The sequence below is a fragment of the Anser cygnoides genome, chromosome 2 (assembly GCF_040182565.1).
Source record: "Anser cygnoides isolate HZ-2024a breed goose chromosome 2, Taihu_goose_T2T_genome, whole genome shotgun sequence".
Classification (NCBI taxonomy): domain Eukaryota; kingdom Metazoa; phylum Chordata; class Aves; order Anseriformes; family Anatidae; genus Anser; species Anser cygnoides.
Window position 1 is genome coordinate 15,945,275 of NC_089874.1, and position 13,460 is coordinate 15,958,734.

The 13,460-nt window shown below is 36.1% G+C and overlaps 1 protein-coding gene across 2 annotated transcripts in view; it reads left to right on the plus strand.

Moving 5' to 3' along the window:
- The window catches only part of KIF5B (kinesin family member 5B), a 35,715-nt gene that overhangs the window by 15,397 nt on the left and 6,858 nt on the right, over nt 1-13,460 (plus strand). Inside the window, exons 10-24 of one of the 2 annotated variants that reach the window (XM_048076610.2) lie at nt 83-228; nt 2,180-2,328; nt 3,397-3,590; nt 4,404-4,472; nt 5,566-5,772; nt 6,904-7,047; nt 7,867-8,055; nt 8,930-9,047; nt 9,377-9,438; nt 9,535-9,644; nt 10,010-10,111; nt 12,061-12,121; nt 12,216-12,287; nt 12,454-12,558; nt 13,193-13,409. In XM_048076610.2, coding sequence (XP_047932567.1) covers nt 83-228; nt 2,180-2,328; nt 3,397-3,590; nt 4,404-4,472; nt 5,566-5,772; nt 6,904-7,047; nt 7,867-8,055; nt 8,930-9,047; nt 9,377-9,438; nt 9,535-9,644; nt 10,010-10,111; nt 12,061-12,121; nt 12,216-12,287; nt 12,454-12,558; nt 13,193-13,409 — 1,945 coding nt within the window. The remainder of the gene's footprint in view (nt 1-82; nt 229-2,179; nt 2,329-3,396; nt 3,591-4,403; nt 4,473-5,565; nt 5,773-6,903; nt 7,048-7,866; nt 8,056-8,929; nt 9,048-9,376; nt 9,439-9,534; nt 9,645-10,009; nt 10,112-12,060; nt 12,122-12,215; nt 12,288-12,453; nt 12,559-13,192; nt 13,410-13,460) is intronic. The other variant, XM_048076611.2, reaches the window with a different exon arrangement.

Genomic DNA, 13,460 nt, shown 5'->3' on the forward strand with positions numbered 1-13,460 from the left:
CTAGATAAAACATAGCTCTTCAACAAATTAAATAACATGTCTGAAAAACTGTAACTGATTCATTTAACTGTTTTCTTGGTAGACTTATGTTCCATATCGTGATAGCAAGATGACTAGAATCCTTCAAGATTCACTAGGGGGTAATTGCAGAACCACTATTGTTATTTGCTGTTCTCCATCTTCATACAATGAATCTGAAACAAAATCTACTCTTCTCTTTGGCCAAAGGTGAGTAAATGACTTAAGAGGGACAAGAAACAGAATTTCACAAGAAAAGTTAAGCGCTATGTGTGCACTGTGTATGTGTATCCTGCCTAACAACAACTGATAAAGTAAACCTCTAAAAATAAACAAAGTCCATTCTTAAAAAACATGTAGTTTGAGATCTTAACTGCTGATTGATTGCACATGTAAGTGTAGCTCAATATTTTGTTCTTACTAAACTCAGAAATAAATGCAGAATGAGAAATAAGCTACTCAGTCAAGATTCCTAAACCTAATTAATTAGTGTTTACTTTCTTTAATTCTTCAGTGCACACGTGGCTAAGTGTTGTGATCTATATAAAAATCTTTAAACTGGACAGGATCCTGAAGCCACTATTTCAAGAAGAACCATGTATAGTTTGGCTCAAAATGCAGTTTAGCGTATAGTCTTGGAGTCAGGAAGATACAAGGGAGAGCCTGTTGTCTGTTGCCCTTTCTTTGATAGTGTACTGAATTACATTTTCTAGTCTGTTTCCTGTCTTAGCATTCTAGTAACATTTGAGTTAATACTTGTAAATTCCTATGTAATTTGTAACTGAATTTTTAAGTACCTAATCAAAACTTGATATTTGGTTAGGCGTGTCGTCTTTGCCACACTTCTATTAACGTTCCACCTTAATATTCCAGTTTCTGAATGCTAGATTTAATCACTGCATTTACTGGAGCAGATTACAAAAGCTATCAGCATTTCATTTACTTCATCTGTTTTTTTTGTTAGCTTACCTCTTTCATTTTAGTTCAACACTATAGTTTTCAACTTTTCAGAGAAGACTTTGCTAATGGAAAGTAGATGACTTTAGAACTCCTTAAAATCTGGCAGAATATAGGCACTTAATAGCTGTTTTAGTAATGACCGTATTCTGTAGGAGTGGAATTCTTGTTTGGTCTCCTGGAATCTAGGAAGTCCTTTCCTCGTAGTATTTCTAGCATGAGATATCAGGAAATGTCTTTCAACTGTAGCTCTGTAGATTCACTGTTCCTTGCTTTTGACTTCTGGAGGAGCTGCAGGAGTGTATTTCTATATCAGTCACCATAATTAGTCTGGTATATTATCTCAGCCTTCTGGGGATCTTCAGTTTATGGTGAAACCCTCAGGAGTAGTAACTGAAGGTTAAGTAAATATTACATAACTTAGCAGGAAACTGTGCCTTTCGGTAGTAATTGGTCCCAATGAGACTTTGCAAAAGATGGTTATAGGAGTCATAATACTGGATGTTGGGGCGCATTCCTAACTACCATTAAGTTTTCTTCTGTTTTCATCTTTGGGGAGGGGGCTATTTGGTGGTAGAAGGCTATACGTAAGAGTTACTGAGATAAGCAAGGTACAGCACTGATGTACAAGCTACACGTTAACTTCATATAGTTGTATTAGTGCTTGTAGTTTTATCTCCAGAGCTGATGCATTTGGATGAGATTTACCTGACCGTGTGTCACCTGAATTAAATGCATTTGAACTTTATAACTCATATGCCTCTTTTGGTTAGTGGAGATCTGGTCACTGGATTTTTAGTTGAAATGAGCAGTTCCTTAAGATAAATTATTTATACCCTAAAAAAAGTATTATGTTATGTTAGAGAAATGTTTTTTAGATATGGTAAATGCTGCCCTTCATTCAAAGATGTGCACTGTCCCAACTCTGGTGAAAGTATACAGCTTAATCTTCTCTAATTCAACAAGCTCGAGATTTTTCAGTCTTCTCAAAGCTTATTGTATTACTCTGTCCATTAATGGTTGTATCTATCCAACTGAAAGAATATTGAGTTGGCGCAGAGCAGAGACAACCTTTTGGAAGAGGTAGAAGTTGTTTACACATTTACCAGCAATATGTGAAAGTTTCACTTAAAAACCTTACATTCTTTTCTTAAATAATAAATAAAAAACAAACACAGTTTCAGAAGTCTGTCTTCCTATGCAGAGCAAAGACCATTAAGAACACAGTTTGTGTCAATGTTGAGCTCACTGCAGAACAATGGAAGAAAAAGTATGAGAAAGAAAAAGAGAAAAACAAGACTCTACGTAACACCATACAGTGGCTAGAAAATGAACTCAACAGATGGCGGAATGGTAAGAAGAAACTTTATGCAAACTTCAGAAAAGCTGATACTCAGTCTTCAGGATACCAAAAGTACTGAAGAACCCCATGCCAGACAGAAATAAGAATATTAATGCTAGGATATTAGGTTGAGGATGTTAGGTTGACATTGGAGCTTTCTGTTTTTCACTGGAACAGCTTTTTTTTTATATATTTTTTATACCGGTAAAAATATCTGAAAGTAGGTTGGTATTAGGTTCTTCAACACTTGATTTACTAGGAGAACTGGACCTAGGTAAACTATTTAAAAAATACATATCATTCCTCATACATATGTCCCAAATACATACATATATATATATATATAAAAATTGTAATTGCAGAAACTGAAAGTTTTCTGTCTCTCTAATTCATATCAGTCTCATAAGGTTTTGTCCTTGTTTATAGCTCAAACACCTTTGTAGGCAAAAGAAAAATAGTGCTAACAGTAGATAATGTGTGTCCATCCTCTCTGAACGATTGAGTTCTTTTTTGCCAGACACTTCAATGAAATGCAAGTTAATTATGAAACCATAAATTCAGGAAAAGAAAAACATGGAAACTACTTATATCTTCTAAAGCTGCAAACTCCAGAATACATCTGTCTCTGCAATCATGCAGACAACTCCTGCACGACATCTTAGAGTAAATCTGAAAAAAAAAAAAAAAAAAAAAAGGTCTCACTTGAGTGGGTTATGATTTTTTTCATGTCTTGTGTAGAGATGTTATGAGGCCACACCTGAGAAGTTAAGTATGATGCTTTAAGAATATTGACACAAGATACTGGAATGTTGGAAAGAGCCCATATCATCCAAGAACTGCATAAAATGTGTTGTGATAAGGCACTAAGGAATTTAGTTAGTTTACCAGAGAAGTGCCTTAACTAGTGTGTGGCATTTTTTTATGTGAAGTTAGTCAAGTATTCTCATCAGAAAAGGGTTAATGAACATAAAGGGATAAAAGTGTAACTGAACAAATACTCTTAAATAGGAAGTAGATCAGTTTAGCAGTAAATATGGCTACCTATCAAAGTAAAAATACTTTATATTCCTTTATTTAAGGTGAGACCGTACCTGTTGATGAACAGTTTGACAAGGAGAAGGCCAACTTAGAAGCTTTTGCAGTGGACAAGGATATTACTATTGTTAATGATAAACCAGCAACCACAATTGGAGTAACTGGCAATTTCACTGATGCTGAGAGAAGAAAATGTGAGGAGGAAATTGCCAAACTATACAAACAACTGGATGACAAGGTATGCCGTTCTTATTCATTCTTATTTAATGTAAGACATCTTGGAAATACATCTTGAGCTACATTATGTAATGCTTAATTTGTCAGTCTTCATTTGTTAGCACAGCTTGTTTAAATATTTGCCAGGAGTGCCTATTCTATTTCTGAAGTTCTGATTAAGAGATATCAAAACTGGTTTATCTGGTACTAAGTGAGCATCCTTTCTTAGATGCTTTCCCCACTTTGCTGAAAGTACTAAAAAGCATACTGAATGCATATGAGTGCATATGGAGGGGGCGGAAGATAAAAAGAAAAAATAAGAAGGAAAAGCTCATGAGAATCTTGAATAGCTTTTCTGCTTTCTGGGTGTATGCCATTCCAAGCTGATAGTTTGGATTAACAGTATACCAAAAGGAGGAAAATAATGGTTTAAAAAAAAAAGAATAAAAAAGTATTTGGAAGCAAAAACTCTTACTTTCAAATAAAATATGCAAACATTGAACATAATTTCAAACTAAAGCAGTAGTACTAAATATGAAAAAAACCTTTTATATCTGATTTATTTATTGGAAGCTAGAACAACTTGGAGAAGACTTGCAAAAGCACAGACATAAGAATTTTGTCCTTGAAGCACAGTGTTTTATACGTATATGCCAAGTTAAGGTGCTAAATGGATCAGCCTGTGATTCAGAAAGATTTCTTATGTTTATTGCTTTGAGTTGTCTAATTGTCTCAGAATATAGAAAGGTTAGATGCCTGATGCTGCCTTCTCTTAGATTATTTTTTCTCAGCGATATTTGTCAATGTATTGAACACAGTCTTAATTCAACTGCAGGATGAAGAAATTAATCAGCAGAGCCAGCTAGTAGAAAAACTAAAAACACAAATGTTGGATCAGGAGGAGGTGAGTTTTGCTTTCGCGTCTTTATACTGCTTTTCATTGACTTTTCTTTTGGAGATGTTCTGAATGGGCTGTAGTTTATGACTAGGGAATAAGACGGTTGATTGTTTCTGTACAATAGCTTTTTTTAAATCAGACTTGAAATGATCTGCTTATTCATTCTCCCTGATCATGCTGTACTTCTGGCTACATTTGAGTCAGTTTACTCAAGGCTTGATTATCCACGAAGGCAGAAGGAACTGAAATCTTTATATCTAACAGCAAAGACATTGGCTGTTGTGTTCTTCATAAAAAGCTAGCAGTTTGTCAAAACTAAGTATACCTTGGTGTACTGTAAGAAATACGTTTTATGGTTTACTCTTGTCAATATTGCTGTACTGACAGATGGTGGGCGGGGATATGTGTGGAATTTAATTGTACCTAATAAAAAGAGAAGTATCTCAGTGCTACTTCAGGCTGCACTTTCTAGAATATTTGAACCATTTGTATGTGCATGATGTCAGTGATACAACTTAATTATAGGGGAAAATACCTAGCAATTTCATTTAGCCAAGATATCAGAGCAAGTAATTCTATGTTTACAAAGTCTAAAAAATACAATGAAAAAAATCTTGGTGTATAGGGCAAGAAGGAAATGGGTTGAGGACTCAGGAAGTTGGAGCTGTTATTTGCTCTTTACTTAAATAAAACTTAAATAAACCTGCATCTTTATCAGCTCTTCGTTTTGTTCTAGCTATTCTTCAGCAGCTAACAGTGTTAAAGTGCTGAAAGTTTAATCCCTAGCCTGCTGACAATTTCAGACTTGAGTAGTGTTCGGTGACCTTCTTGCAGTTTTCCATGCACGTTTCCAGTTGCTGGTCTTAAGTGCCTTCATCCGTAATCATTTCCATTTTGCAAAGACTTCAGAAGCTGAGGAATTCTGTATGAGTGTACCTCGCTTTCTGTCCTCGGTGTCCTTGTTTTGTTATGCTAGACATCATAAAAATGTAGATATAGGCAGTTACAGTAGTTGAAAGCATTACTAAGATTTTACTTGTTCGTGCAGTGTTCTTGATGGTGATGACTTGTTTTAAACAAATCTCTATCAATGTTGTAGCTTTTAGCATCAACCAGACGGGACCAAGACAACCTGCAAGCAGAGTTGAATCGCCTTCAGGCTGAAAATGATGCCTCTAAAGAGGAAGTGAAAGAGGTGCTACAAGCCCTTGAAGAATTAGCTGTCAATTATGATCAGAAATCTCAGGAAGTAGAAGATAAGGCAAAGGAGTATGAACTGCTTAGTGATGAACTCAATCAAAAATCGGTAAGAAAATGGGTCAAGAAATTGCTGAGTCTTCAATAAAAAATTCTTGCCTTGTATCTCCAAGCTGTATTTCTTGCTTGGAGTCATTTAAAGGTTTTCACAAGGGAAAGTGAGTTTAATTCTAAAACCTGTTTCATACCAGAAAACTCATTTGATGACCTAAGTGACTGATAAAATTTTTATACGGCTTTCTTTTTCCCCTTCATTTCCCTTGTATAAACCTCTGAGAATTCTTTCCTGGCTGATGTGGCCTGAAAGGTTTCTTGCTCTGTCAAAATCTGTTTTCTGTCTTCTCCATCTTTGCTCTGACAGTTTATTTCATGCCACCTAATCTTTACAGGTCTAGTGAAACTATCCATGGCAACTGTGCTAGTCTTCTCAATAACATTCCAAGATTACTGCACAGTTTTGATGCTGATGCAAGCTGACAGAACTGAGAGATGGATATAAAAGTAAAGACAGTTCAATGTTCTCAGTCTGTCACAGCTAACCCAAGCAGTAACTATCCTTTTGTATCACTAGCTGGAACTCTCCTGCTGTAGAACTTCAGGTGTGTTTTTTAAAACTGATCAGCAAAGAGCCACCAACTTCTGAGTGTGCAAGCTGCTTTAGCTGCAGCCACTGCAACCACAGCAGCTCAAACCAACTGTAAGTCTACTCTAGAGTAACTGCAGTGCTTATGGACACTCAGAATTAGGTGTCATATTTTAATTTCCAAGCAGGAGAGAGTGAAGAACTCTACAAATGTAGCAAAAAGTGTTGGACTTGTTCTCCATGTACCTTTTTTCCTATAAATGCAATCCTCTGCAATATTTAACCCAATATAACTCTGAATACTGCTTAACAAAGCTGACAAATTTTGTTGCTGAGTTTTAAGATTACATTTTGTGAGCTGAAGGCCTCTGTCCACAGTCTGCAACTTTTCTTTCAGAAATAGTGTCATTGTAGAACTTCTATGTATTTACTATGTGGAATATTTACTTTGGTTAAATTTTTTTGAAACATGTTCTTTGAAAACAATGTGACACTTCAATAGTTGTTATAATGTAGCAAATATAGCTATTTTAAATAATATGAAACTAGTTTTAAAGATGTGTATTGTTTACTAAAATACAACTACTTTTACTGTAGGTCACTTTAGCCAGTATAGATGCAGAGCTTCAAAAACTTAAAGAAATGACTAACCATCAGAAGAAACGAGCAACAGAGATGATGGCCTCCTTACTAAAAGATCTTGCAGAAATAGGAATTGCAGTAGGAAATAATGATGTCAAGGTAAGGTTTACTTGATGAAGCTTTTAATGCCACACACAGACACATACATTACAGATGGGTAGGGTCAGTTTTCTTAGTACAGTAAAAGTAACTACCATAGTAACCCTCATACGCATTAGTAATTTGGGCATAAGGTCGTTCCTTGCTTCTACTGTGGCTTACTAAGTCCCAAATAGAAATTGATTGTGCACAGACAAGATACAGCAGATATGATTTCTGAAGTAGTGTTTTCATTCATACTGTTGTTAGAGCCATTTCACATGACAGTTTCAACTGCATCATCTTGGACTCACAGTGGCAATCACGATGTTAATTACCTTAAAAATGGAACATGGAACTGAAATAAAAGATAAATCGAGAAAATGACTGTAGGACAGGAACATAAGCAGTGTCGTAAGCAACTCGCTACCTTTGTGCAATCAAAAGCATTTGGACAGGGGGAGGGGAACAACACAACAGCTAGTAGTTATTTTCAAGAGTTTATTATACCAGTCATTACTTATTGATTATAACCTGCAGATACAAGTTATAAATGGCAGAGTCAGGTCTGTAAGTGTTAAGCTTGTAAGGGGCGTTGAAGTGGGGTATTGAAGGTAATCTTTTAAGTGTGCTGTACTTCCAGGTTATTCATCGGCTATTCATTTAAGTTCCCCAGCAGATGTGAATAATGTTAGGTAATGTGAAGTTATGTTTTGGTGCCCAAGTACTCTGATTACCAGCTGGGGTGGGTGTAGGGATGCTAGGCACTAAGTTGTTCCACCTCATCTTTAATTCTGTTTCTGTATCTAAGCTTTCTAAATGTGATTCTACAATTTTCAGCAGCCTGAGGGAACTGGCATGATAGATGAAGAATTCACGGTTGCGAGACTGTACATTAGCAAAATGAAATCAGAAGTAAAAACAATGGTAAAACGATGCAAACAGTTAGAAGGCACACAAGCTGAAAGCAATAAGAAAATGGAAGAAAATGAAAAGGAGTTAGCTGCCTGTCAGCTCCGTATTTCACAGGTAAATATTTCTTGAGTTCTTCCTAAATGTTCTTTTGAATCCCGTTAACCTGTAAGGGGAGAAAGTTGCAGTAACATTTTTTACACCTAACAAAGTAAGTTGCGTTTGAACAGCCACGGGACTCGGCTGTGTCCTGAATTTTCAGTTTGGGTCCTTCTGAGTAACTGTATGACAGGATGTCAGAATTTCTGCAATATGTCTGCAGCCTGATAATGCTTTTGCAGCAATTATATTAAATACTAGTGTGTGTATGTTCTGTCGCAGGATTCCTTACAAATACAAATCTTACAGAAGGCACTGTCTTGTGCTCTGCTGTAATGCAGCAAGCTGAAAGTGGGAGAGGTAGCATTAGCACAGTGATATTACAGTAGGTTTGCATAGCAGATGAAACTTGCTTCTAATGCCTGATCAGCCGTTTCACTGTGATTGAAGTCACATTGCTAATCTTCTCGAACAATTATCAAAATTGTGACCTACATACACAACTTAATTTCTCTATATTTTGGTATTATTATTTTCTCTGTATTGACCATACAGATGGTCATCTTTTATATCAGAAAATGTGTATTTCAGTACTGTTTTCTAAATGCAGTGAATCACTTTCCTCTGATAGTATTTAACATTCAAAAGCATTTATTCTCCCAGCAAAAAAAAAATTTTACTTCATTTCATTGAATGGCATGAATTTAAGACGTTGTTTTACAAGCCACATTACAGATCTACTCAAGTAGTCATATTCTTCTTAGAAAGTTTAGTTGGCACCATTTTATTTTGAGATCAGGTTACTTCTTTAAAAAAGAAGTATGAAGTGTTTATGCAGATGTAATTCCATGGTACCTAGTTCTGAAGTAAATGAATCTTTCTTTTCTACAAGCATGAAGCCAAGATCAAGTCGTTGACTGAATATCTTCAGAATGTGGAACAGAAGAAGAGACAGCTGGAAGAGTCTGTGGATTCCCTTAATGAAGAACTAGTTCAACTTCGAGCACAGGGTAGGCATAGCTTTTTAGTCTGTCCATGCCCCATCCAAGTTTAAATATGTAATAATAAATAGGAAATTGCTCTGTCTGGGTGGAAGAGCTCCAGGATAGCATTTTGCTACTGAACATACAGAATTAGTCAATAGAAAAGCATATTTGCTGTTTGAAGTGCTAAGGATATGATCAAATTCAAGATGCTGCTGATTCAGCTGGTACATGTGGAGACAGGTAGATAACTTTTTTTCCAAACTTTAAAGTGTTGGGCTGAGGGAATTACTTCCATCTTCCCTATAATTGCATATAACTTGGCTGAAATGTCGTTTCTCCCCTGTTCCTACTAGAAAAAGTCCATGAGATGGAGAAAGAGCACTTAAATAAGGTTCAAACTGCAAATGAAGTCAAGGTAAGTTAACTTAATTGGTTTTCTTAAACAAAATGAAGTATAACAACTTCTGAAAGCATATAATACATGTTTGTTTGGTTGTTTTATTTACAATAGCAAGCTGTGGAACAGCAGATTCAGAGCCATCGTGAGACACATCAGAAACAAATCAGTAGCCTAAGAGATGAAGTTGATGCAAAGGAGAAACTTATCACTGAACTCCAAGAGTAAGCAATTGTCATCATTTTGGTACTGCCAAATGACTGAACTGTGCAAGTACAGAGGCATGGTAGGGTGGGAAGGAAGTGGCGAAGGTTTTCTCCAGCAGTATCTGATTAGTGTTGCTTTACTGGATGTGGTTTGTTTCAATCAACTGACCCATCACAACATATCAGAAGCCTTTGTTACTAAGTGTTGATAATTTGATTTGGATTGCAGCTTAATGGGCTTCTGTTTGATGCTTCTGGTGACAGGGAGAAGGCAAAGGTCTCTTCTGCTTTAATTTCATTAGATATCACAAAGATGTGCAGCTCTGTTCCCTATTCTTCCCTGTCCTTTTAAAAATACACCTAACACTTACTTCTGTCTTCAGCCAAAATCAGAAGATGATGCTTGAACAAGAACGTCTTAGAGTTGAGCATGAGAAGTTGAAAGCAACTGATCAGGAAAAAAGTAGAAAACTCCATGAGCTTACGTAAGTGATAATCAAGCATAAAACAAATGTGTGTGGGAACATTTGTATTTTTAAAACAAGTGACCTGATAGGATGATGAAGTCCCTTTCACTATATGATATTCTTATTAAAGAGAGGCTCCAGCGCCTTCTTGAACAATGTTTTAAAAACATTTTTCACTGCTTTTCACTGCCTTAGTATATAAAATTGGAACTAAAATAATGAAAGATATACAAAGGCCAAATCAAATCTCACTGTGTTAATATGCTACAAGCTGGAGCAATTAACTTTTTCATTTTTAAAGCTAAGTTTTGCATGCTCTAGGACTGGAAGAGGTTTACCCTGACCTTGCAACATTTTCATTATTCCTTGTGGTTCTATGCAATTTAACTGGTCAGGTGGTTCAAACTGGCCTGTTGAGATTCAACAGCTGTGTACTTCATGTAGTAACTAAATAATGTATTTTCTTGAAAGAGACTGAAATGTTAATGCAAGACTTAAAACTGAATTCCAGTTGTGGGTAAGTTTCCACAGGTCAAGCTGAAAAGCATTTATGAACTTCAAGAAATTTCACCATAATCTAAATTCTACTAGACTATCAGTAGCACCCCATTTCTGGCATATATAAACTTACCTTTACAGAGGTTAAGAATACTTAACTTTTTCAAAAGCACATAGTTTTTCTTAAGAAGCACCTGGCAACTTTCAGGTTTTTAATCATAAAGTTCACACAATCAGGTTTGATTGGTCTGTACGAGTAACCAATAACACATTCTTTTCAGTAGCCTTACTATGAAATACAACGTTGGTTTAAGTGACTTAAATTTTAATAGTGCTTTGGTCTTGTGAATCCATCTTATTCTCATTTACTCATATGCCACTCAGTGTCAATTACAATAGATTTTCTTGTCTTACAAGATTTGATAAATGCACTTGTGGTTGTCATTTCATTTTGCAGGCTAAAATATTTGTGTGTGTGTGTATATATATATATATAGAGAGAGAGAGAGCGTTAATCCCCTAAAGGCATGTGCTGTGTTAGAAACTTTGCTCTTCCAAAGACCCGTAAGAAGCATTAAAAATGTCCTCCCCCTTCAATCCAGTTATTTTCCATTTTATATCATAAATGTGCATGGCAAAGGACTTTTCCAGTGAGGTCTGGAAAATGGATAATGACATTCTTCAGAATGTTTTATTGCCTCAGATGTTTAATCATTTAACTGTGGTCTGGTAACATAACTGGATGAGGAGAATTTTCAAGAGGAAAAGAAGCTCATATTCTGGCCACTTAATAGGAGTGGCTTGTTTTCATCCAGTCCATGGCCTTCTTTTTCTGACCTTGATTCCTAAAAAGAGAAGTCCAAATCCCTTCCCTGTGTCCTGTCAGAGTAAGACATGCACTGCAATATAATTCTGAGAGAACATTAGTGGTGCAGTTAGTGTTTTCCCATTAAATAGGAAGACAGCAGCTCTGAAAAGTAGTGTCATTCGGTTATATTCCTGGAAACTGAGATTCCACTGCTTATGATGCAAACTTTGGCAAATGTAATGGGGATGAGGTGGTGGAACAAAAAAAAAAAATCCTAAGGCCATCCCTTGGTACTAATTAACGCTTTCACAGTTGGTCAAAGCTAAGAGCATTTTGCAGGATAAGATTTTTCCCAAACATTCCTGAACATGATTCTGAAAATCTTTCTTTAATCATTTTAGAAATTCATAATTTATGCAGCTGAAAGTACGTGTTTGTATTCCTTCAGTGTTAAAAGTACTCCCTCTTTTCTTCCTGCAACTTTCTCCGCCACCTCAAGTGCATTTGAGTGTTGTCATCCATTGGTGATAACCTTAATTGAGGACTTCAGCTGAAAGACAGACATTTTCTATTTATACCATATAGTGTTTACCACTCTCTAGTCTCCTAAAACGTTTCCAGTTTTGCTCAGATGCTTCAGGTTGAATATATTCTCTTTTAGGGTTATGCAGGACAGGCGGGAACAAGCGAGGCAAGATTTAAAGGGTTTGGAAGAGACTGTGGTAAGTTAGTCAGAATACTTGCCAAAGTAAATGTCAATACTTACTTTTTTCCTTCAGAAATAATTTTTGTCTTTTCCCTCCTCCTTAACTGTAGGCTAAAGAACTTCAGACTCTCCACAATCTTCGGAAGCTGTTTGTTCAAGATCTGGCCACTAGAGTGAAAAAGGTAAAGTGATACTGTAAGGAAATTTGGTATCTCTGAGATTGTTGTGTAAATTTCAGTTTAAAACTAAACTTTGAATTGATCTTTTTTTTTCTGGCTTGATCTTAACATGTAAGTTCAGATTTGTATTCAGCATCTTTTCTTCCTCCCTCTGCCTTTGTTACTGCAGAGTGCCGAGATTGACTCAGATGATACAGGAGGCAGTGCTGCACAGAAACAGAAGATTTCTTTCCTTGAGAATAATCTTGAACAGCTTACAAAGGTTCACAAGCAGGTACAATGAGGCTTAATTTCAAGTTTAATTAAAAACAGATAAGCTACTTAAGCTTCATTATTATGGAAGTGACTGAAAAACTATTGGTCATAAAGTAACTGTTCTATAATTAAATATTTTCATGTCTCGAATGCATTTCTGGATATAAAACAATAGACTAAAGTTTTCCTATAGACTCATTTAATAGACATTTTAAGTGCATGGGGGTATATAACAAAATAGTTGCATTAAAATCAAGGAAGATCAGAAGTTAGCATTTAGAGTTACTGTTCCAATTTGAGGGATGCCTGCCTGTTTCCCTCTGACTAAATAAGAATGTAGTCTTCAAGTGCCTGTGTTGGACAGTGTGCCCTTCCACAGTAACGGGCTTTCAAATGATAATCGTAGTGCTGAGCTATTGGACTTACTAGAAGCTTAAGTATGCATAGTATAGTAGCCCGACTATACAGTATATAGTTATATATATATTTATACATATATATAAATATACAGATACACTAATGTGATGCTGTAATATATATATATACAATGAAACTTTATCACATTAGTATATATGCAGTAGCCTGTGGGGGTTCTTGGTTGGTTCTCCCCATGGAGAGAGAGACCAAAAAAATAATAGATTCAATTTTTGTAGCTGGTACGTGATAATGCAGATCTTCGCTGTGAACTTCCTAAACTGGAGAAGCGACTTAGGGCTACGGCCGAAAGAGTTAAAGCTTTGGAGTCTGCACTGAAGGAAGCCAAAGAGAATGCATCTCGTGATCGCAAGCGGTATCAGCAGGAAGTAGACCGTATAAAGGAAGCTGTAAGATCCAAAAACATGGCCAGACGAGGACATTCTGCACAAATTGGTTAGTAGAGAACCCCTTGGCTCCTAAAACTTCTCTCTCTCCTGATTTTTT